Source organism: Salmo trutta, chromosome 40, assembly GCF_901001165.1.
Source record: "Salmo trutta chromosome 40, fSalTru1.1, whole genome shotgun sequence".
In the NCBI taxonomy this organism is placed as follows: Eukaryota; Metazoa; Chordata; class Actinopteri; order Salmoniformes; family Salmonidae; genus Salmo; species Salmo trutta.
Window position 1 is genome coordinate 22,010,897 of NC_042996.1, and position 21,670 is coordinate 22,032,566.

A 21,670-nucleotide genomic window follows, 5' to 3' on the forward strand; every position below is an offset into this window, starting at 1 on the left:
TATTCAATATTACATCTCCACCAGATTGACGGAGGTCTGCTGATCTAGCTATGCCAAGTAGCCTGATAGCAGCCAGTTTAGACCTGAATTTTGGATTTATATTTCCTAGGGTGTAGTACACCGTTAACAACTTGTTTTTTGATGCAAAGGATCCTAGTGGATTACAGATTTCTATTTCATCCGTGTATAGAACCATCTGCAATGCCTTTGGTTTCTCTGAAAATAAGGGATGTGATTTTAGAAGAGTACCATCAACAATGTCATGAAAAAAACTTTCCCTGCACATCTGGGGTCCCTTTTCAACCATAGACAAAATCCTTGGGTGTGATAAGAACTGTTCTAGACTTTTGACTAATGGTACATAATTAAATAATTTGTCTTTGATAAAGAAGTATTTTGATCCTCCACATTTCATCCTGCATATGTTTTGAGCGTTTGGAATTTCCTCTGCGTCCAAACAGCTAAACTGCTTCTTAATAACACTGTCCTGTCTAAATGTTGTTGCAACGCCAGCAAAAGGGTCAATGAAATTGTCAAATATATCCATTGCATCTTTTTCAAGTTGACCTGATGTTCTTCCTGAAGGCTTCTTTAGCACTGCCTCCATCTGCTTCCTGAGGTTGTCCAATAGGGATGATTGTTAATACTAAATTACTTCACCCATGATTGATTCTTGTAATGTCGGTCCGTCAGAATCGGATGCATTATATTTGACCAACATTCAACCCCATTCAGGACGAATGGGGGTGCCAAGTGTTTGCATAGCCAACACAACATATAAGGCCTATTTCTACGAATGAATCGAGATTATTTGCTGAGAAATTATGCCATATACCACCAATAGGCTTACCTATAGGCTAAACCACCTATAGGCTAAACCACCTATAGGCTAAACCACCTATAGGCTAGGCAACATTGAGAAAAGGACTATACACTTGAAAAGGCTACATGGACTGAACATGGATTAAGAGCGAGGTCAGGTTTCAATGTGTGGATACATACTACACAGCCCTAACATTTGGCTGTCGCTGAATGAGGAGGAGCAAAGTTCAAGTGAACGTTTTTGTCGCAATTACTGTTTTTTCCCCTAACTTAAACTATTGTTTCAAAACAAAAATGTGATTTGTGTAATTATTTAGGCTATTGTAATTAATGTCGAGGTCCCTCAATTGCAGACATATGATATGCATGATAATAAAACTCCAGTAGGCCTAATATAGTCTACAGCACCTAAATAAGGAGGAAACCATAGCCCTATAAATAGTATGGACAAATTCATGATATAAATAATAAACATTTACATTTTGATATAAAAAATACAATATCCAAATATGAATGAGTATTTTAATATCATGAATTTGGTGTACTGTTTAAGGCTAGGGAAACCACAGAATAATGACTGTAAAACTTTCATTTATAATTTATGTAGGATCTTCATTTGATCACTCTTTTGTTGCTGAGAATTGTCCTGCACAGCAGGAAATGCAAACTTGTAGTGTATTTGAGTTTTAAAAAGCCTTCTAAAGTTTGTAATTTCCAGTAATGAAAAATGTATCAACCCCTATAAAAATGTCAATTAATCATAATCCTCATAATAATTCATATTTCCTGTTGCTGCAGGATTATTTTCCTGCTGTAGCAAACTGGCTCAAATTAAGATCCTACATCGGTATATTCTCCACTTTGGCTCACTATTGGCTTTGTCAAAACATTACTCTTGATGTCTGTGTGTGGACTTCAGTCCCGTGCATGCAGCCAGGGAATGTTGACTTTCTGTTCAAAGACGAGGGTCGGATTCAATCACAAAAAGTAGGCGGGCTGGACAGTGGACCGCTACGAGTGACGAACTGGGACAATGGGATGTGTGTTGTATCCTCTTCTGAGTCCAAGTGAACTCCAGTGGGATATTCGGGTGTGAGAAGATAGACAGTTTACAGTTGAACCTACAGAGGAGTGGACCAACAAACTGAGAGAGCATCAGTGGCACTTACCTTTTCTTAACTTCAAAAACTCTACTTGTTGACAGCAACATGCCCCTGACCCGTTCCTTATCCGTGACGTCACTGAGCGGTCTGCCTCTGTGGGATGAGGAAGATCTACCTGTAGACGACCTGCTGCTGTTTGAGGTAGCCTGGGAGGTCACTAATAAAGGTTAGTATTACCTGACCGAGAATTATTTGCATGGAGACAGACAATTCACTGTGAAGTCTCTTCCAATAGTCTTGGTCCTTGGAGTATAGCTGTTTTGCGTCCCTCCTCAGTAAATGTAATAGTGACAGTGGATGCAATGTTGTATGCATTATCTACAGATGCCATTGATGACCTTTCAATTGTAATAGTCCATCATATATTTTAGGCAGTGTTACTACTGTTGTGTAAAGATGGGTTGCAGTGAAGTGTACAAATATGGAGCAACTCTTACAGAGTTCATGACCCCTGGACTATTGGTCCAGAGTGGTCAGATATGGGATACTATCATGATTGAGAGGATCATCTTAAAATTCCTCTGGGGCTGTGACAGTTCAGCCTAATGCCAGTGTCACCTGTCATCTCTTTTTTGCTAAATATGGTCATCTTTGAATCTTTGGCCCCAAAAGAGCAAATATTGAAATACAGTGAAATTACAGTGTGGAGAACATTAACTGTCTCAGTGTCTGAACCTTTAAACATTAAATTGAAGATACATACACAATCTCTGTCAAATACATATGTCTTAATGTTGTTTGTGTAAGAGGATGTGTGAACCATATGAACTAGGGTTATATATACTATATGAACCTTAACCTTACTGGCAAAATAAATGTGTGTTCCTGGAAAATAGACTGAACTAGACATGAGAGTCCCAATGATCATAAAAACATGATGTACTTTTTGTAGTATAGGGCTCTTCCTGGTTCCTCTCTAGGTTTCTTCCTAGGTTCTGGCCTATCTAGGGAGTTTTTCCTAGCCCCCGTGCTTCTACACCTGCATTGCTTGCTGTTTGGGGTTTTAGGCTGGGTTTCTGTACAGCACTTTGTGACATCAGCTGATGTAAGAAGGGCTTTATAAATACATTTGATTGATTGATTGATTGATTCAGTTCTGTGTACTGTACACGTACGGATCTGTTGTCTGAGTCTATCCTGTTGTTGATGTGAAGAGTTCAGAGGTTATCACTTATGCAGTGTTGGGAGTAGTGAACTTCTATATATGTAGTTCAACTAGTTCAACCCACAAAGCTTATCACCAAGCTAAGGACCCTGGGACTAAACACATCCTGGACTTCCTGACGGGCCGCCCACAGGTGGTAAGGGTAGGCAACAACACATCTGCCACGCTGATCCTCAACACTGGGGCCCCTCAGGGGTGTGTTCTTAATCTCCTCCTGTACTCCCTGTTCCCCCACAACTGCACGACTCCTCCAACACCATCATTAAGTTTGCTGACGACACAACAGTGGTAGGCCTGATCCCCAACAACGATGAGACAGCCTATAGGGAGGAGGCCAGAGACCTGGCAGTTTGGTACAAGGACAACAACCTCTCCTTCAACGTGAGCAAGACAAAGTAGATGATCATGGACTACAGGAAAAGGAGGGCCGAACAAGCCCCTATTCACATCGACAGGGTTATAGTGGAACAGGTAGAGTTTCAAGTTCCTTGGTGTCCACATCACCAACAAACTATCATGGTCCAACACACCAAGAAAGTCATGAAGAGGACACAACAACACCTTTTCCCCCTCAGGAGACTGAAAAGATTTGGCATGGGTCCCCAGACCCCCCCCCCCCCCTTGTTTTTACCCCCGCACATTGACTCGGTACCGGTACCCCCTGTATATAGCTTCATTATTGTTATTTTATTGTGTTACTTTTTAAGTTTGGGGTCACTTAGAAATGTCCTTGTATTGAAAGAAAATAAAAAAAATGGTCCATTAAAATAACAAAATAAATCATAAATTGAGTGTAGACATTGTTAATGTTGTAAATGACTATTGTAGCTGGAAACGGCTGATTGTTAATGGAATATCGACATAGATGGAATATCTACAGAGTTCCTCTGTCCAGTGTCTGTGTTCTTTTGCCCATCTTAATCTTTTATTTTTATTGGCCAGTCTGAGATATGGCTTTTCTTTGCAACTCTGCCTAGAAGGCCAGCATCCCGGAGTCGCCGCTTCACTGTTGACGTTGAGACTGGTGTTTTGCAGGTACTTTTAATGAAGCTGCCAGTTGAGGACTTGTGAGGCATCTGTTTCTCAAACTAGACACTCTAATGTACTTGTCCTCTTGCTCAGTTGTGCACCGGGGCTTCCCACTTTTGCACTGTTCTGTGAAGGGAGTATTACACAGCGTTGTACGAGATCTTCAGTTTCTTGGCAATTTCTCACATGGAATAGCCTTCATTTCTCAGAACAAGAATAGACCGACAAGTTTCTGAAGAAAGTTCTTTGTTTCTGGCCATTTTGAGCCTGTAATCGAACCCACAAATGCTGATGCTCCAGATACTCAACTAGTCTAAAGAAGGCCAGTTTTATGGCTTCTTTAATCAGAACAACAGTTTTCAGCTGTGCTAACATAATTGCAAAAGGGTTTTCTAACAATCAATTAGCCTTTTAAAATGATAAACTTGGATTAGCGAACACAACGTGCCATTGGAACACAGGAGTGATGGTTGCTGATAATGGGCCTCTGTACGCCTATGTAGATATTCCATTAACAAGCTGCCATTTCCAGCTACAGTACTAATCTACAACATGAACAATGTCTACAATGTATTTCTGATAAATTTGATGTTATTTTAATGGACGAAAAATGTGATTTTCTTGAAAAAACAAGGACATTTCTAAGTGACCCCAAACTTTTGAACGGAGGTGTATATTTTTTTATTTTAGTTTATTTAGTAAATATTTTCTTATCTCTATTTTCTTAAAACTGCATTTCAGGGTAAGCTCTACACCTTTTGTATTCGGCGCATGTGACAAATAACATTTGATTTGATTTAAATGTAACTACATTTTGCAGTAGCTTGGTGGTAGTTGAATTGAATTCAAATCTTGGTTGTGTTTTCTTGGGTAGGCAAGAATTTCGTTCATTTTTCGGCATCAGACTTGCCTAGATGTTACTTTAAACAATGTTTTTGTATTTAGTAGGCTAAATTACACGTTCTGTTTACATATGACCCCAAAGTGATCTGTTATTGCAATTCGTAGTCTATGACATTTCAGATGCAGTTTGGACGTAGTGAAATACTTTTCCAAAGTCAATTTAGTTAAGTAAACTATATTGTTCTTAAGGGTAGCTTTACTTCTTCCAGATTGAAGCAATTAGTAGCTTGGTAAACTATATTTTAAGAGTAGCATCCCCAACACTGTTTATCAGGTATGCTGAGTAAATGTATTTGGCATCAGGGAAATGTCTTATTCGCCTACAATATGACGGTGTGCAAACATAATACAGTGGTTTGTGATTGTTGAGGGTACTCTTCACAAATATTTGACAACTGTAGCTTATCTTCTATGCAGCATTTTCAGTTTTTTGATTTATATTTATAAGCTATTTATATCATGGTCTTTGTTTTTGTTAATTCCAGTGTATCTTGGACTATTAATCATGCAAAACACACAATATCATGCAGAATTATATCTTAATATGTGGACACATGTCCCCTTATGGTTGTCATAACAAGTCACAGGTTAGAAAGTTTGAATCTCATGTATATTATATATATTTCCTCCAGTGGGTGGGATCTACACAGTTATCCAGACCAAGGCCAAGATAACAGTGGATGAATGGGGGGAGAACTTATTCATGATGGGGCCGTACTACGAACACAACTTTAACACCCAGGTGGAGCAGTGTGAGCCCCCCAACCCAGCCATCAAGAAAGCCATGGGTGCCCTCAATGACAACGGCTGCCTGGTACTCTACTACAGAATTACTCGATTCTATTATTTTCTATTCTATTCTATGGCTGTGACATGCGAGTGGATAATAGTAGTACTGTAGCAGTACTTCCTGGCCAGAAGAGGGCAGACATGCACTTCTACAGAAGTAGGCCTAGACTATTGGCGTCAATAGAGTTAGATAGAGGTGATGAATCCACAAGATGGCAGACAAACTCCATCTCCAGGATCAGAAACAAACAAATACATCAACAGCTTCAGAAAGTATTATTTAGTAGTATTTCAGCTTTGCCCCATGTGTTTGATACTGTGATTGTGGGTCTCGTGTTGATTGGTACTGCCTTGTAGAACCACACATATCTTTCCCTTGTGTTGGGGTTATACTGTATGTTTTAGGTGTACTTTGGGCGCTGGCTGATCGAGGGCAGTCCCTATGTGATCCTATTTGACACGGGGTCAGCAGCCTGGAACCTGGACCGATGGAAGGGGGATCTGTGGGACACCTGTGGTATCGGCCTGCCCGCCCATGACAGAGAGGCCAACGACTCACTCATCTTCGGATCCATGGTTGCCTGGTTCTTTAAAGAGGTAATTTGTCCGGTTGTTCAGGATGCTTTGAAAAATACTCTGAAAGAGGTTTATGCTTGATGTGAATACCTTAATGTCAGATACCTTTGAAAATAAATTATACAGTAGCCTACTTCTTTTTACCCAAGACATATTCACCCTCTTGGGTAATATGAGATTTCAGAGCTAATTATCAGTAATTAATCGCTTTCATTCCTAGTTAACCGACGAGCTTGGAGACTCGCCCAATGTCCTCGCCCATTTCCATGAGTGGCAGGTAGGGGCAGGACTTATTCTCTGTCGCTCACGGAAGATTCCCTTGGCAACCATTTTCACAACCCATGCCACTCTGTTGGGAAGATACATCTGTGCCGGAAATGTTGACTTCTACAACAACCTGGGCAAGGTAAAGAGGCCGCGCACGCACGCACGCACGCACGCACGCACGCACGCACGCACAATAAAGTTTTGTTATTCAAATTCCTCACAAACTTTTTCTGCTTTGACAATGTTGACGTGATAATACGTTAAGCATCGTTAGAGTTAGTTTGAGTTTAGTTTCTCATAGTATCTTCCCTGTGGGTGTCAATGAGCTATGGGTCTGTGTTGTGTTCACGCTGGTGTACGGTATTGTAATTGGCCCTCAGGCTAAGTGTAAAAAGGTCATTGTGGACCTAAAGGTCATTCACTGGGCAGACAGGGTAATTGACAGCAGCTTCTCCTTATGGAGAGGAAGCGGAAGCCTCCTCATCACTGGCAGACAGAAGACTCAAGGGTGATCTTACTTCAAACATTTGTCAAACTGTTTGATTGACAGATACCCAACAAACTCGAAATGAACCCCATAGCCCCAATAATAGTTATTGTAGATCTCAACATTTGAAAAAGTTGTGTTCACAGGTTTCATTCACTATTCACCTGATATTTACTTAGAATGTGCATGACAATAGATAATTACACACTAGTGATCTCTTAACAATGACCTACTAATGACTCTTGTGTTGATTTCTGATGTGCCCCTGTCAGTTCAACATAGACCAGGAGGCTGGTGAGAGGCAGATCTACCATCGCTACTGTCTGGAGAGAGCTGCTGTCCACTGTGCCCATGTCTTTACAACTGTATCCCAGATCACTGCTGTAGAGGCTAACCACATGCTGCACAGGAAACCAGGTGAGGGGGCCAGGGTCCTGTACATTACGGTTCACCGTACCAAAACCTTTCGAAATGGAGGAGGTACTACCTGAAATTGTCAATTTATGTCCAATAAGAATGCTCTTTTCACGTTTAAAAAGGTTTTCTCCTGTTTCACTCTATTTCCTCCTATTGAACAAAAAGTGACAGAGCAGGGATATTTGATATTGAAGTAAGCTGACTTCTCTCTATCTACTGTACAGATGTGGTGACTCCAAACGGATTGAACATCAAGAAGTTCTCAGCCATGCACGAGTTCCAGAACCTTCATTCCACTAATAAGGGCCGGATTCAGGAATTCATCAGGGGACACTTCTATGGGTAAAACTTAGGTCCTTATTATGTTTTCAAGTTTGTTATCCAATATACTGTTAACTATATTACTATTGCTCGTTATAAAACTATTATCCCTTGTTTTTGTCAGTCATCTGGACTTCAATCTGGAGAAAACTCTCTTCTTCTTTATTGCTGGACGATATGAGTTCTCCAACAAGGGAGTTGACATCTTCCTGGAGTCACTGTCCAGACTCAACTATCTGCTAAGGGTATGGACCTCTAATCAATACTGCACATGTACTGGTCTCTCTCATAGCAAAATGACAGTTTAAGTTTTTTTCCCCTTCTCTCCCAGGTGCATAAGAATGACGTCACAGTGGTGGTGTTCTTCATCATGCCAGCCAAGACCAACAACTTTAACGTGGAGACGCTGAAGGGTCAGGCGGTACGCAAACAGCTCTGGTACGTTTCTGCAACCCCCGACGTTACACCTCATGGAGTTCTGCGAAATGTCTGCGGTGTTAGCACCAAACGTTTCCTGAAAATAACATTCTAATTTGTATTCTTCTTAGAATGTTGCCTTGGAACTCGTGTTGCCAACATGGTTCCCATGAACATGTTAAATCTTAAACAGTTTGCTGATTATCTATGTATCTCTCTCTGACAGGGACACTGCTCACACTGTGAAAGATAAGTTTGGCAAGAGGCTTTATGAGGCTTTGTTAAAGTAAGTCAATTTAAATGTAAATAAAAAATACAGGCTCTCTTCCACCAGTGTATTCAACAGAGCTGTACTGTATGTCATATCAGTGTAACACTCCTCTATTTGACGACCCTGCCATTTAGCCAGGCAATCCTTAAGCAGGCTTTTGTTATGAATGAACTAAGGCTTCACTTAGTTCATTCATGCGGATGGTGTGTGACCTTTGGGTCTTCCATGTTACCAAAGTGTGGAACGAGCTTCCGTGTTAATGAAGGGCTTGTCCATGCGGGTTATAATGTGATTACTTGAGTGTTGCCTTACTGACCTGCTGATGACCTCATGATGTCTTCAGAGGAGACATCCCTGATATGAACACCATCCTGGACAGAGACGACTTCACCATCATGAAGAGAGCCATCTATGCCACACAGGTAGGAGTTGAAGAGACAGATAATGTATGAAATATACTCTGGTAAATGTTATAGTGTATAATTGTTGTAAGATGTGCGTTATACACAGTAATAAAGCCATTAAGTGTTAGGTTGTTGAGAATGCTAACAGTCTCCATATTGTAGATTGGGTCAGGTCTACATTATGATTAAAAGACCGGCGTATAGACATTTGTATGATAAATATCAAATTAAACAGAGTTGGGGTGTGAGACAACCAGAGTGGTAGAAAGACAGAGACAACTGGACAATAAGGTAATATAGTGATGTATCGTACAGAGAATCCCTATATATTGTACCCTGCTGTTTTATGAAAGGAGTAACTTAACATTGACGTGGTAAAATGGGCCTATAAGGTCACTCTGTAAGGTGATCAATTCAGAATGGGATTGGGGGATTCCTGGTGCTAAAATCATGAATGAATGGTCCCTGCAGTTACACAGCCCAGCGTGAATCATTGAACCGCCATAACACCAGGCCATGGGTCAATAGATTGGGTGTTGTTGCAGTATTTAATAGCAAAGTGCCAGTGAAAATGGTGTTGTCACTTAGATTTATTCATGTCACTTGTGTGTAGGCGTAAAATTACGACCCGGGTGTTTGATGGGTGGACAGATTGTGGCCATTGTTACTCTCACTGCCATTTCTATTGACCCTGAGTCTCATTTGTGTTAGATGTACCAGTACAGAATGACTTGTCTGTCTCTACTTTTGCTGCATTCACACAGCGATTAGGGTGACAAATGTCTTTGCGTGTCTGGTAAGTTCTTACGCCTCAAAGCTGATGTAGCAGCCTGTTCACGTGTGACATGTTTTTAGCATTACTGTCCATTCAGCAACTCTTTTACATGCAAGTTAATATATTCTGAGAGAAGGGCTTGTGTTTCTTTTGAGGGTAATCCCAGGAGAAGAGAATCATTAAACATCATTAGGCCAATGGTTAGATATTCTCCTTCAGATCCATATTCCTGATGTCTACCCGTAAAGGTTATTAGTCATGGATCAGTGACTTATAGATGTTGATACGGGCCATGTTTACTGCTCAAGGCACGTGCACAACGATGACGCTGTCACAACACGTGCACATGCACTCGCGTACACAGACACACACACACACACACACACACACACACACACACACACACACACACACACACACACACACACACACACACACACACACACACACACACACACACACACACACACACACACACACACACACACTGCACTCTGTCTGTCTCCCTCTCTTCAGAGACACACCCTTCCTCCAGTGACCACTCACAACATGCTGGATGACACCTCGGACCCCATCCTGGCCAACGTGAGACGCATCGGCCTCTTCAATGCTCGCATTGACCGAGTCAAGGTATGCAGGATGTTTGTTTGATGTCCGTGTTTGATAGTGTTTTGCCTCGTTTATTGTGTTAAACCAGTTGAAGCATTGTCTGGAAAAAGCCTGGCAGCCGAGACATTGACAATATAAAAGACCCCATAAAGACCCATACGTGCTTATGAGTAGTAATGTACATACTATCAAAGTATTCTTTATTCCGTTAGAGTAGTGGTTCCACAACTGTGGGTCGCGGGAGGACATTACCCCCCCCATTTGTTTTATTTATTTTTAGAATACATTTTCCGTATAGAAAAAAAGCTTTCATTAAACTTAAATGACTTAAACCAAATAGAAAGTAGGTAGAAAAGATAATGGACCTACATGTTTTTCTATAATAGGTTTATCATTTCTTTGAATTTACAATCAACAAAATAAAAGCTAGACGATCAGGACCACATTGATTTCGTTATAATGTTTGAGCATAACAACACAACATTAGCCATGTCAAAATGCGTAGAATTCTAGGAAATTGGCTTAAAAACTGCAAAATGTTCTCTAAGCTCCATGGAAAAATGTATAGGATTTCAGGAAATTGGCTTTAAAATTGCAACATTTTCTTTCAGATCCATATCAGGATGTGTGGAATTGCAGGAGATTAGTTTTGAAGCTGCAAAATTTCCTCTCCGCTGGCACGATAATATGTTTTACTTATTTTTTGGTCTGTGTATGTTTTTTCACCGCACAACACTTATGGTGGGTTGTGGCTCAAAAGAAACCTCAATTGGTGGGTCATGAAGGAAAAAGGTTTGGGAGCCCCTGTGTTAGAGTATACTGTATATGCCATTTAGCAGACGCTTTTATCCTAAGGAACTTGCATCTATAGATTTTACGTACAGTTGGTCCTGGGAATTGAACCCACTATCCTAGTGTTGCCAGCACCATGCTCTACCAACTGAACTACAGAGGACCCTTAGAGCATAAAGTATAACCAGCGTAGTGCTGATCTCTATATTTTATTCTAAATGGTACTAACAGACATGTTTCCTGATACTCTCAGATAGTGTTCCACCCAGAGTTCCTGTCGTCCACCAGTCCCCTGCTTCCTATGGACTATGAGGAGTTTGTACGAGGCTGTCACCTGGGGGTCTTCCCTTCTTACTACGAGCCCTGGGGATACACACCAGGTGACCTGTCACCACTTACAAAGCCTGCAAACATAAACTCCATCACTTGGGTTTTCTCTGGCTAATGTTTATATCATTGTTTTTGTGTGTTCCTTCATGTGCGTGGAGAGTTGTGTAACGTGTGGGTGCACTACTATGTTGGAGTTGTTATTGTTCCCCAGGTGAGTGTACTGTGATGGGAATACCCAGTGTGACCACCAACCTGTCTGGCTTCGGCTGCTTCATGGAGGAACATGTGTCAGACCCTACAGCTTACGGTATGTACGTGCGTATAGACCTCTTCACTTTCATCACCAAATCAATACATAGTTTGATTGACCTCTTATGGAACAGGTCTGATATATTTTGGGAGTGCCCCAAAACCAGAAGAACTCTTTTTATCAGTGAAATTCAAGCCCCTACTTCCTATCAGTCAGCAGTTTAGAATAGAATAAATACTCTATTTACATTAGAATGGAATACTTTATTCCTGCGTCTCAGTGGTCCGTTCCTATCCCGCTCCTCTCAGGGATCTACATAGTGGACCGGCGGTTCCGCTCGGCAGATGACTCGTGTAACCAGCTGACCCAGTTCATGTTCGGGTTCTGCCAGCAGTCCAGACGACAGCGCATCATCCAGAGGAACCGCACAGAGAGACTGTCGGACCTGCTGGACTGGAGGTACCTGGGACGGGTGAGTCGCTATAGGTTCATGTCCCTGTTTACCTAATGGTTTGAAAGGCTGGTGGATCTCACAATGCAACAAAGTTTAGAAAACAAAATACTATGACCAACATTGCAGCCTACTGAAAGTAATTCCACTGAATTGCATGCTTTTGGTGCTAACTTCATTGCTATTCTTTGTTATTGGTACGATTTATTTTTGTAACATATAATGTAAACAATGTCCCTTCTTTCCTCTGAGAAGTATTTTATTGTTCCTTCTCCAGACTAGTTCAGTTGATTTGGGATTGGTTCAGTTGTGTTTTACTTGCGGTTCAATTGATTCAGTTGATTTATGTTTGCAGTTCTACATGCACGCCCGGAGCCTGGCTCTCAGCAGGGCTTTCCCTGACAAGTTCAAGATGGAGCCGCTGGCCCCGCCACAGGTGAGATACGGAGGAGAGTTTGTCTTCCTCTGACTCTATTGATTGACACTATAGATGCATCAGAGACCCAGAGTTCATCCATTCCCTTCGCTTTAATTGACAACCTAACATTTTAGTAAATGACAAGACATGATTTTGTATTTGTGCAATCTGTTACTACTGTTCTCTAAGCACTGTCCTCTTAAGTAAAACAATCTCTCCCTGTCTCTCTCTCTGCTCATTTGTTCATGGTTTGTATTTTGTATGTATTGTACAGGTACAGTTGCACTGTGGTTTTTCCACAGACGTGAATAATTTGTCTCTCCTCTCTCTCTCTCCTCAGACAGAGGGATTCCGTTACCCCCGCCCCGGCTCTGTGCCCCCCTCCCCCTCGGCGTCAGTGCACTCCACCCCCCACCACAGCGATGAGGAGGATGATGATGATGATGAAGAGCCGTATGATGAAGATAAGGAGGCGGAGAGGGACAGGCAGAACATCAAAGCCCCATTCACTCTGGGTGCCACGCCCGAGGGCAAGAAGACACACCCAGGGGAGTCTGCCAACTGAGAGATCTCTCGCTACTAGCCTGGGATGGCCAACCCTGGTCCTTGAGAGCTGCAGTATGTGGAGGTTTTTGTTCCAGCCCAGAACATACAATATTAGCTCTGTTGCAGGGACACTGAGTCTCAAGTAGCTGTTACACATACTACCTATGTATATTTTCTAAGAGAAAATGCCTATTCTTTTGATGCTAAAAGTCCCCTCATGCCCATAGGATATGAGACATGAATAGTTTAATCAATTATTATATATCAGGAATTGCATTGAGAAGTCTCTCTCTCTATAGCCTGGGATGGCCAAACCTAGTCCTGAACATATGATCAGATATACCCTCAGACAAGTGTTGCTATGAATTCTAAATCATTTTATTCCACATTTTATTAAATAATACATTCAAACATTTTCAGTGTAGCCGTACTTAGAGTCCAGTGTTTTTCTCACATCGCATTAAATACTCTACATCCAACAAGAGATCAACAAATGCAATAGATTAGAATGTTATCAACAATAATAAATACATTATAAAACACATCAGAAGTACTCTCTTTTCCATGCCGGCAAGTCTTGAAAGTACAGTTGTTCAAGATTTTCTTCTCCTGAAACAAAAAAAGTTAACAGTGCAATTACCTTTATGGCCATTTCAAACCTATAGCTTGGATGTAGTTGGGGGAAGTCGATGCCTGAATTAGCGCCTATTGAGGTGGCTTTCCTATCTAGCTTGGATGTATCCTTAACCATTACTGTAGGTTATAATATGACCCAACTCACTGTCCTCCTTGGCTTGTTGCAGGAAGTTGAGCAGGACTGTGGCTGCCTGGTTCACACTGAGTTTCTCTGTGTTTTGACTGCGAGTCTCTGAAAAAAGGATGTCATACAGAGGAATGATAGGTCAAAGTAAAAGATGATGGTAAAATCTCAAATCCTCCAATTCCCCATACAGTGCACTACTTTACAGAGCCATACAGTAGAAGAGCCACACAAAAGAAGAATATGTGCCTACTGCCGAATACAAGCGTATTGTATTTACCTAAATGTAATGTGTCATATACGTCTCCTTCTTTTCTGTCCTCGCTGATAAATCGCCGTCCCTCTGTAACAGCAACATACACACAGTCACACACAGTTATGAAATACAATATATTTTAGTTGCATTCATAAATAAACATACATAATGAGGAAATAATAAATAATTCAGATTTAAATGATCATGTTAATCTCTGTACATGAAATATCATTATAGTTGTGCCATAAAAACAGCTAATAAATGCATATTATTTGCAATTATTCTCTGTGGAGGACATACATGCAGAAATACATTTAAAAGGTATGTCAAGGGAATGCAAAGTATGATTAGGCTAAAATAGGTAGTAGACATACGGGTGCCCTTGAGGTACAGCATTGCCTGAGGCGACCAATTTCTCCTCTGGAAACTGCCCTTCGGTGCACTCCACGAATGGGAGACGAGCGTTGCCAGAAGTAAAAGAGCAAGTGCATAAGCTGTAATAGTCCTCACACCCTGAAACATGTAAAAGTAGAGTTATGCTGTATGAACAAGCGGACAATGTAAAACAAATATGCCTTCAAAATAAATGACAAGAACGTAATAATTTGTGTGCGCCATGCGCATCTCCATTCGTGAGAACGCAAAGATCAAAATATACCTCCCTAATAGGCAACTTACTTTCATTGCGACGGAGGATGTTAGATCCCTGTAATGCCGGTAGAGATCTGTTTCAAGTGGAAAAGGGCAGAAGTTGTGTGCCTTGGCGAGTGCTGTCCCTGTATTTATGTTGGACGGGTGGGGGAGACCTCGTAGCCCACAGCGCAACACGTTATGGATGTCAACAGCGATAGGTCATGTCAATTTGATGAAAGAGAGGTGGGCTCCAAGCTCAGAGAGGGAATGCAGAGAGGAACCAATCAAATCACTTACTCACATTTTAATGTACACAATACACATTTTATGAATACAATTAGCTGCCAAAGGCAATCATAGATCTACAGTGCCTTCAGAAAGTATTCACATCCCTTGACTTTTGACACATTTTGTGTTACAAGGTGGGATTAAAATGGATTTCATTGTCATTTTTGTCAATGATCTACACAAAATACTCTGTAATGTCAAAGTAAAAAAAAATAATCTAAATTTAGTAAAAAATGTATGAAAAATGAAAACGTCATATCTTGATGGCATAAGTATTCAACCCCCTGAGTCAATACATGTTAGAGTCTCTTTAGGCAACAATTACAGCTGTGAGTCTGTCTGGGTCTCTAAGAGCTTTGCACACCCGGATTGTACAATATTAGCATATTATTATTTTTTCATTCTTCAACTTCAATCTGTTTAGTTGGTTGTTTATCTTTGCTAGACAGTAATTTTCAAGTCTTGCCATAGATTTTCAAGACGATTTAAGTCAAAACTGTAACTAAGCCACTCAGGAACATTCAATGTTGTCTTGGTAAGCAACTCCAGTGTATATTTGGCCTTGTGTTTTAGGTTTTTGTCCTGCTGAAAGAAGAATTTGTCTCCCAGTGTCAGACTGAACCTGGTTTTCCTATAGGATTTTCCCTGCGCTAAGCTTTATTACATATATTTTAATCGTCAAAAAACTCCCTTGTCCTTGCCGATGACAAGCATACCCATAACATGATGCAACCACCACCATGCTTGAAAATATGAATAGTGGTACTCTGTGAGTTAGGAAAGACGCCTTCATCTTTGTGGTGACTGGGTGTATTGATACACCATCCAAAGTGTAATAAATAACTTCACCATGCTCAAAGGGATATTCAATGTCTGCTTTTAGGAAGAAAAAAATCCCATCTTCCAATAGGTGCCCTTCTTAGCGAGACATTGGAAAACCTCTCTGTTCTTTGTGGTTGAATCTGTGTGTAAAAGTCACTGCTCTACTGAAGGACCTTACAGATAATTAATTGAATGTGTGGGGTACAGAGATGAGGCACTCATTCAAAAATAATGTTAATAATCTATTATTGCACACAGTCAGTCCATGCAACTTATTATGTGACTTACTAAGCATATGTTTACTCCTGAACTTATTTAGGCTTGCCATAACAAAGGGGTTCAATACTTATTGACTCAAGACATTTTAGCTTTTCTTTTTTAATATATTTGTACAAATTTAAAAAAACTACACAGTACCAGTCAAAAATGTGGACACACCTACTTATTCAAACATTGTAGAATAATAGTGAAGACATCAAAACTATGAAATAACACATATGGAATCATGTAGTAACCAAAACAGTATTAAACATATCGAAATATATTTCAGATTCGTCAAAATAGCCACCTTTTGCCTTGATGACAGCTTTGCACACGCTTGGCATTCTCTCAACCAGCTTCATGAGGTAGTCACCTGGAATGCATTTCAATTAGCAGGTGTGGCCTTGTTAAAAGTTAATTTGTGGAATTTCTTTCCATCTTAATGCGTTTCAGCCAATCAGTTGTGTTGTCACAAGGTAGGGGTGGTATACAGAAGACCAAGTCCATATTATGGCAAAACAGCTCAAATAAGCAAAGAGGAACGAGAGTCCATCATTACTTTAAGACATGAAGGTCAGTCAATCCAGAAAAAGTGCAGTCGCAAAAACCATCAAGCGCTATGATGAAACTGGCTCTCATGAGGACCACCACAGGAAAGGAAGACCCAGAGTTACCTCTGCTGCAGAGGATAAGTTCATTAGAGTTAACTGTACCTCAGATTGCAGCCCAAATAAATGCTTCACAGAGTTCAAATAACAGACACATCATCTGTTCAGAGGAGACTGCGTGAATCAGGCCTTCATGGTCGATTCACAAAGAAACCACTACTAAAGGACACCATTAATAAGAAGAGACTTGCTTGGACCAAGAAACATGAGCAATGGACATTAGACTTGTGGAAATCTGTCCTTTGGTCTGATGAGTCCAAATTCTAGGTTTTTGGTTTCAACCGCCGTGTCTTTGTGAGACGTAGAGTAGGTGAACGGATGATCTCTGCATGTGTGGTTCCCACCGTGAAGCATGGAGGAGGAGGTGTGATGGTGTGAAGGTGCTTTGCTGGTGACACTGTCTGTGATTTATTTAGAATTCAAGGCACACTTAACCAACATGGCTACCACAGCATTCTGCAGCGATACGCCATCCCATCTGGTTTGCGCTTAGTGGGACTATCATTTGTTTTGCAACAGGACAATGACTCAAAACACACCTCCAGGTTGTGTAAGGGCTATTTGATCAAGAATGAGAGTGATGGAGTTCTGCATCAGATGACCTGGCCTCCACAATCACCTGACCTCAACCCAATTGAGATGGTTTGGGATGAGTCAGACTGCAGAGTGAAGGAAAAGCATCCAACAAGTGCTCAGCATATGTGGGAACTCCTTTAAGATTGTTGGAAAAGCATTCCTCATGAAGCTGGTTGAGAGAATGCCAAGAGTGTGCAAAGCTGTCATCAAGGCAAAGGGTGGCTACTTTGAAGAATCTCAAATATAAAATATATTTTGATTTGTTTAACACCCTTTTGGTTACTACATGATTCCATATGTGTTATTTCATAGTTTTGATGTCTTCACTATTATTCTACAATGTACAAAATAGTATAAACAAAGAAAAATGTAATGAGTAGGTGTGTCCAAACTTTTGACTTGTACTGTAATCCCACTTTGACTTTATGGGGTATTGTTGTGACAAAAAAATCTAAATTTAATCCCTTTTAAAATTTAGGCTGTAACACCACAAAATTTGGAAAAAGTCAAAGTGTGTGAGTACTTTCTGAAGGCACTGTATAAGGTCATCTTTTATCAAAAGTCAAGAAAGAAGCCATTTAATGCAAAATGCTGAGACACTATCAGTATTCTTACTGTTGTAAAAAATGAAAGTAATTGCTTTGGAAATATTGATATGTTTACTTCTTGTGCACTGAAGCGGTTCATGGATAGATGCCTGGTCGTTTTTATGAATGAACAGCTGACAGTCTCCCAATGAATGTAGGAGTGTTTGATTGGGATAGACTCAGGGAAGCTGGAGGTGATGGGTTCCCTGGGATTCTCATTGACATTACCATCAATTATTATATATAGTCTAACGCTGGTAAACAATCCACAACTAAAACTAAACAATTGTAGTGTAGTAGGCCTACCATATGCCTACAATGTAATGTGTATGGAGACAAAGAATACATTATTCTAAAAGTTATTCATACATTAAAAATGAACAAAATAATAGTAAGGCCATCTGGACTTGCCTCGTTAAATACAAGTTAAATAAAAAATTAAAAAATGAAGGACTACAGTCTTACATTTTCTGTGCATAAATGTTGAGACAAAAACAGGCCTGCCATTATAATGTGTCATAAAGTCCATTGACGTGAGTAGTGATGTCATGTTATTGACCCTGTGACCTGTGAGTCTATTACCATAGTGCAGGTATTCCCAAACTGGGGTACGCATACCCCCAGTGGTAAGCGCAATGCCGTCGGGGGTACGCCAAATAAAAATGTGATTCACATTTAAAAAAATAAAAATACCCTTTTTTTAAAAACATTTTTTTAATTCAAATTTTCAAACAGTACATTCATATTTCCCAATGGGCTATACATTTGGGTGAGGTTTTTTTCTCGCCTAAGTAGCCTCGTTTCACTGCCAAAAATAAAATTAAACCATCTAGTGTTCAGCAAAATAACAATACAATGTCAAATAATTAACATCCAATCACATTAACCGTTACTCTCTCGTGGGAAACCTTAACTATTGAGCAGACATTGCCTTCATCAAACAACACTGTTTCATGACGCATACAGTGGATATAAAAAGTCTACACAACCCTGTTAAAATGCCAGGTTTTTGTGATGTAAAAGAATGAGACAAAGATAAATCATGTCAGAACTTTTTCTACTGTTAATGTGACCTATAATGTGAACAATTCAATTGAAAAACAAACTGAAATCTTCAAGGGGGAAAAATGAAAAATAAAAACCTTACAATAACCTGGTTACATAAGTGTGCACATCCTCAGGAAGCGGCGCAGGTCCTAATCCAGGCACTTGTCATCTCCCGTCTGGATTACTGCAACTCGCTGTTGGCTGGGCTCCCTGCCTGTGCCATCAAACCCCTACAACTCATCCAGAACGCCGCAGCCCGTCTGGTGTTCAACCTTCCCAAGTTCTCTCACGTCACCCCGCTCCTCCGCTCTCTCCACTGGCTTCCAGTTGAAGCTCGCATCCGCTACAAGACCATGGTGCTTGCCTACGGAGCTGTGAGGGGAACGGCACCTCCGTACCTTCAGGCTCTGATCAGGCCCTACACCCAAACAAGGGCACTGCGTTCATCCACCTCTGGCCTGCTCGCCTCCCTACCTCTGAGGAAGCACAGTTCCCGCTCAGCCCAGTCAAAACTGTTCGCCGCTCTGGCACCCCAATGGTGGAACAAGCTCCCTCACGATGCCAGGACAGCGGAGTCAATCACCACCTTCCGGAGACACCTGAAACCCCACCTCTTTAAGGAATACCTGGGATAGGATAAAGTAATCCTTCTAACCCCCCCCCCCCCTTTAAAAGATTTAGATGCACTATTGTAAAGTGGTTGTTCTACTGGATATTATAGGTGAATGCACCAATTTGTAAGTCGCTCTGGATAAGAGCGTCTGCTAAATGACTTAAATGTAAATGTAAATGTAACTGGGGATGTGGCTGTGTTCAGAATTAACCAATCACATTCAAACTCATGTTAAATAGAAGTCATTACACACCGGCCATCATTTAAAGTGACACCGGCCATCATTTAAAGTGACAAAGTTCAGCTGTTCTAGTAGGATTTTCCTGACATTTTCTTAGTTGCATCTCAGAGCAAAAGCCATGGTCCGCAGAGAGCTTCCAAAGCATCACAGGGATCTCATTGTTGAAAGATATCAGTCAGGAGAAGGGTACAAAATAATTTCCAAAGCATTACATATACCATGGAACACAGTGAAGACAGTCATTAAGTGGAGAAAATATGGCACCACAGAGATATTTACCAAAAACTGGACGTCCCTCCAAAATGTATGAAAAGACGAGAAGGAAACTGGTCAGGGAGGCTTCCAAGAGGCCTACAGCAACATTAAAGGAACTGCAGGAATTTCTGGCAAGTACTGGCTGTGTGCTACATGTGACAACAATCTCCCGTATTCTTCATATGAATGGGCTATGGGGTAGGGTGGCAAGACGGAAGCCTTTTCTTACAATGAAAAACATCCAAGCCCGGCTGAAGTTTGCAAAAACAAACATCACGTCCCCCAAAAGCACGTGGGAAATGTGTTATGGTCTGATGAAACCAAGGTTGAACTTTTTGGCCATAATTCCAAAAGGTATGTTTGGCGCAAAAACAACACTGCACATCACCCAAAGAACACCATACCCACAGTGAAGCATGGGGGTGGCAGCATCATGCTTTGGGGCTGTTTTTCTTCAGCTGGAACCGGGGCCTTAGTCAGGGTGGAGGGAATTATGAACAGTTCCAAAAAAGCTGGCAATTTTGGCACAAAACCTTCAGGCGGTTGTTAGAAAGCTGAAGATGAAGAGGAAGTTCACCTTTCAGCACGACAACGACCCAAAGCACACATCCAAATCCACAAAAGCATGGCTTCACCAGAAGAAGATTAACGTTTTGGAATGGCCCAGCCAGAGCCCAGACCTGAATCCAATTGAACATCTCTGGGGTGATCTGAAGAGGGCTGTGCACAGGAGATGTCCTCGCAATCTGACAGATTTGGAGCGCTTTTGCAAAGAAGAGTGAGCAAATATTGCCACATCAAGATGTGCCATGCTAATAGACTCCTACCCAAAAATACTGAGTGCTGGAATAAAATCAAAAGGTGCTTCAACAAAGTATTAGTTTAAGGGTGTGCACACTTATGCAACCAGGCTATTGTGATTTAAAAAAAAAAAATCCCCTCAAAGATTTCAGTTTGTTTTTCAATTGAATTGTTCACGTTATAGGTCACATTAAAGGTGGAAAAAGTTCTGACATAATTTATCTTTGTCTCATTATTTTACATCACAAAAACCTGGCATTTTAACAGGGGTGTGTAGACTTTTTAAATCCACTGTAAGTGACATGGCAGGAGATGTTTTGAAACAATTACTGCTTCGCATACAAGCCAGTGAATTATATGCGTTACAGCTGGATGAGTCAACAGACGTGGCGGGCCTGGCACAGCTCCTGGTATATGTACGTTACGTTTACGGGGGGTCAATTAAGACTGAGACTCTCTCCAATACAACCCAACATTGCAGAGTTATGTGCATCCTTTCAAGCCCACCCTTCTTATTAACCTGTGGTGAGTTATTCACCATTTTTGATGAACAAATAAGGTTTTATATGTAAGATGGCTAAATAAAGAGCAAAATTATAGATTATTATTATATTATTATTTGTGCCCTGGTCCTATGACAAAGACTCACACTCATTCTCA

At 40.9% G+C, this 21,670-nt stretch overlaps 2 protein-coding genes across 2 annotated transcripts; one reads left to right on the top strand and one right to left on the bottom strand.

Annotated features, from left to right (window-relative positions):
• Positions 1-1,788: 1,788 nt before the first annotated feature.
• On the top strand, positions 1,789-13,617 carry LOC115180645 (glycogen [starch] synthase, liver). The gene is made up of 16 exons (XM_029742899.1): positions 1,789-2,151; positions 5,715-5,896; positions 6,277-6,468; positions 6,668-6,853; positions 7,474-7,618; positions 7,843-7,960; positions 8,064-8,184; positions 8,271-8,377; positions 8,583-8,642; positions 8,971-9,049; positions 10,323-10,436; positions 11,461-11,587; positions 11,749-11,844; positions 12,096-12,259; positions 12,594-12,674; positions 12,997-13,617. Exons 1-16 carry the CDS (start codon positions 2,031-2,033, stop codon positions 13,219-13,221), a joined length of 2,118 nt encoding a protein of 705 aa, XP_029598759.1. The 5' UTR covers positions 1,789-2,030; the 3' UTR covers positions 13,222-13,617.
• LOC115180646 (spexin) lies at positions 13,559-15,117 on the bottom strand. The gene is made up of 4 exons (XM_029742900.1): positions 14,593-15,117; positions 14,243-14,305; positions 13,984-14,070; positions 13,559-13,811 (listed from the first exon to the last, which is right to left on the bottom strand). The coding sequence occupies exons 1-4, from the start codon at positions 14,738-14,740 to the stop codon at positions 13,747-13,749; spliced, it is 363 nt and encodes a 120-aa protein (XP_029598760.1). The 5' UTR covers positions 14,741-15,117; the 3' UTR covers positions 13,559-13,746.
• Positions 15,118-21,670: the final 6,553 nt, after the last annotated feature.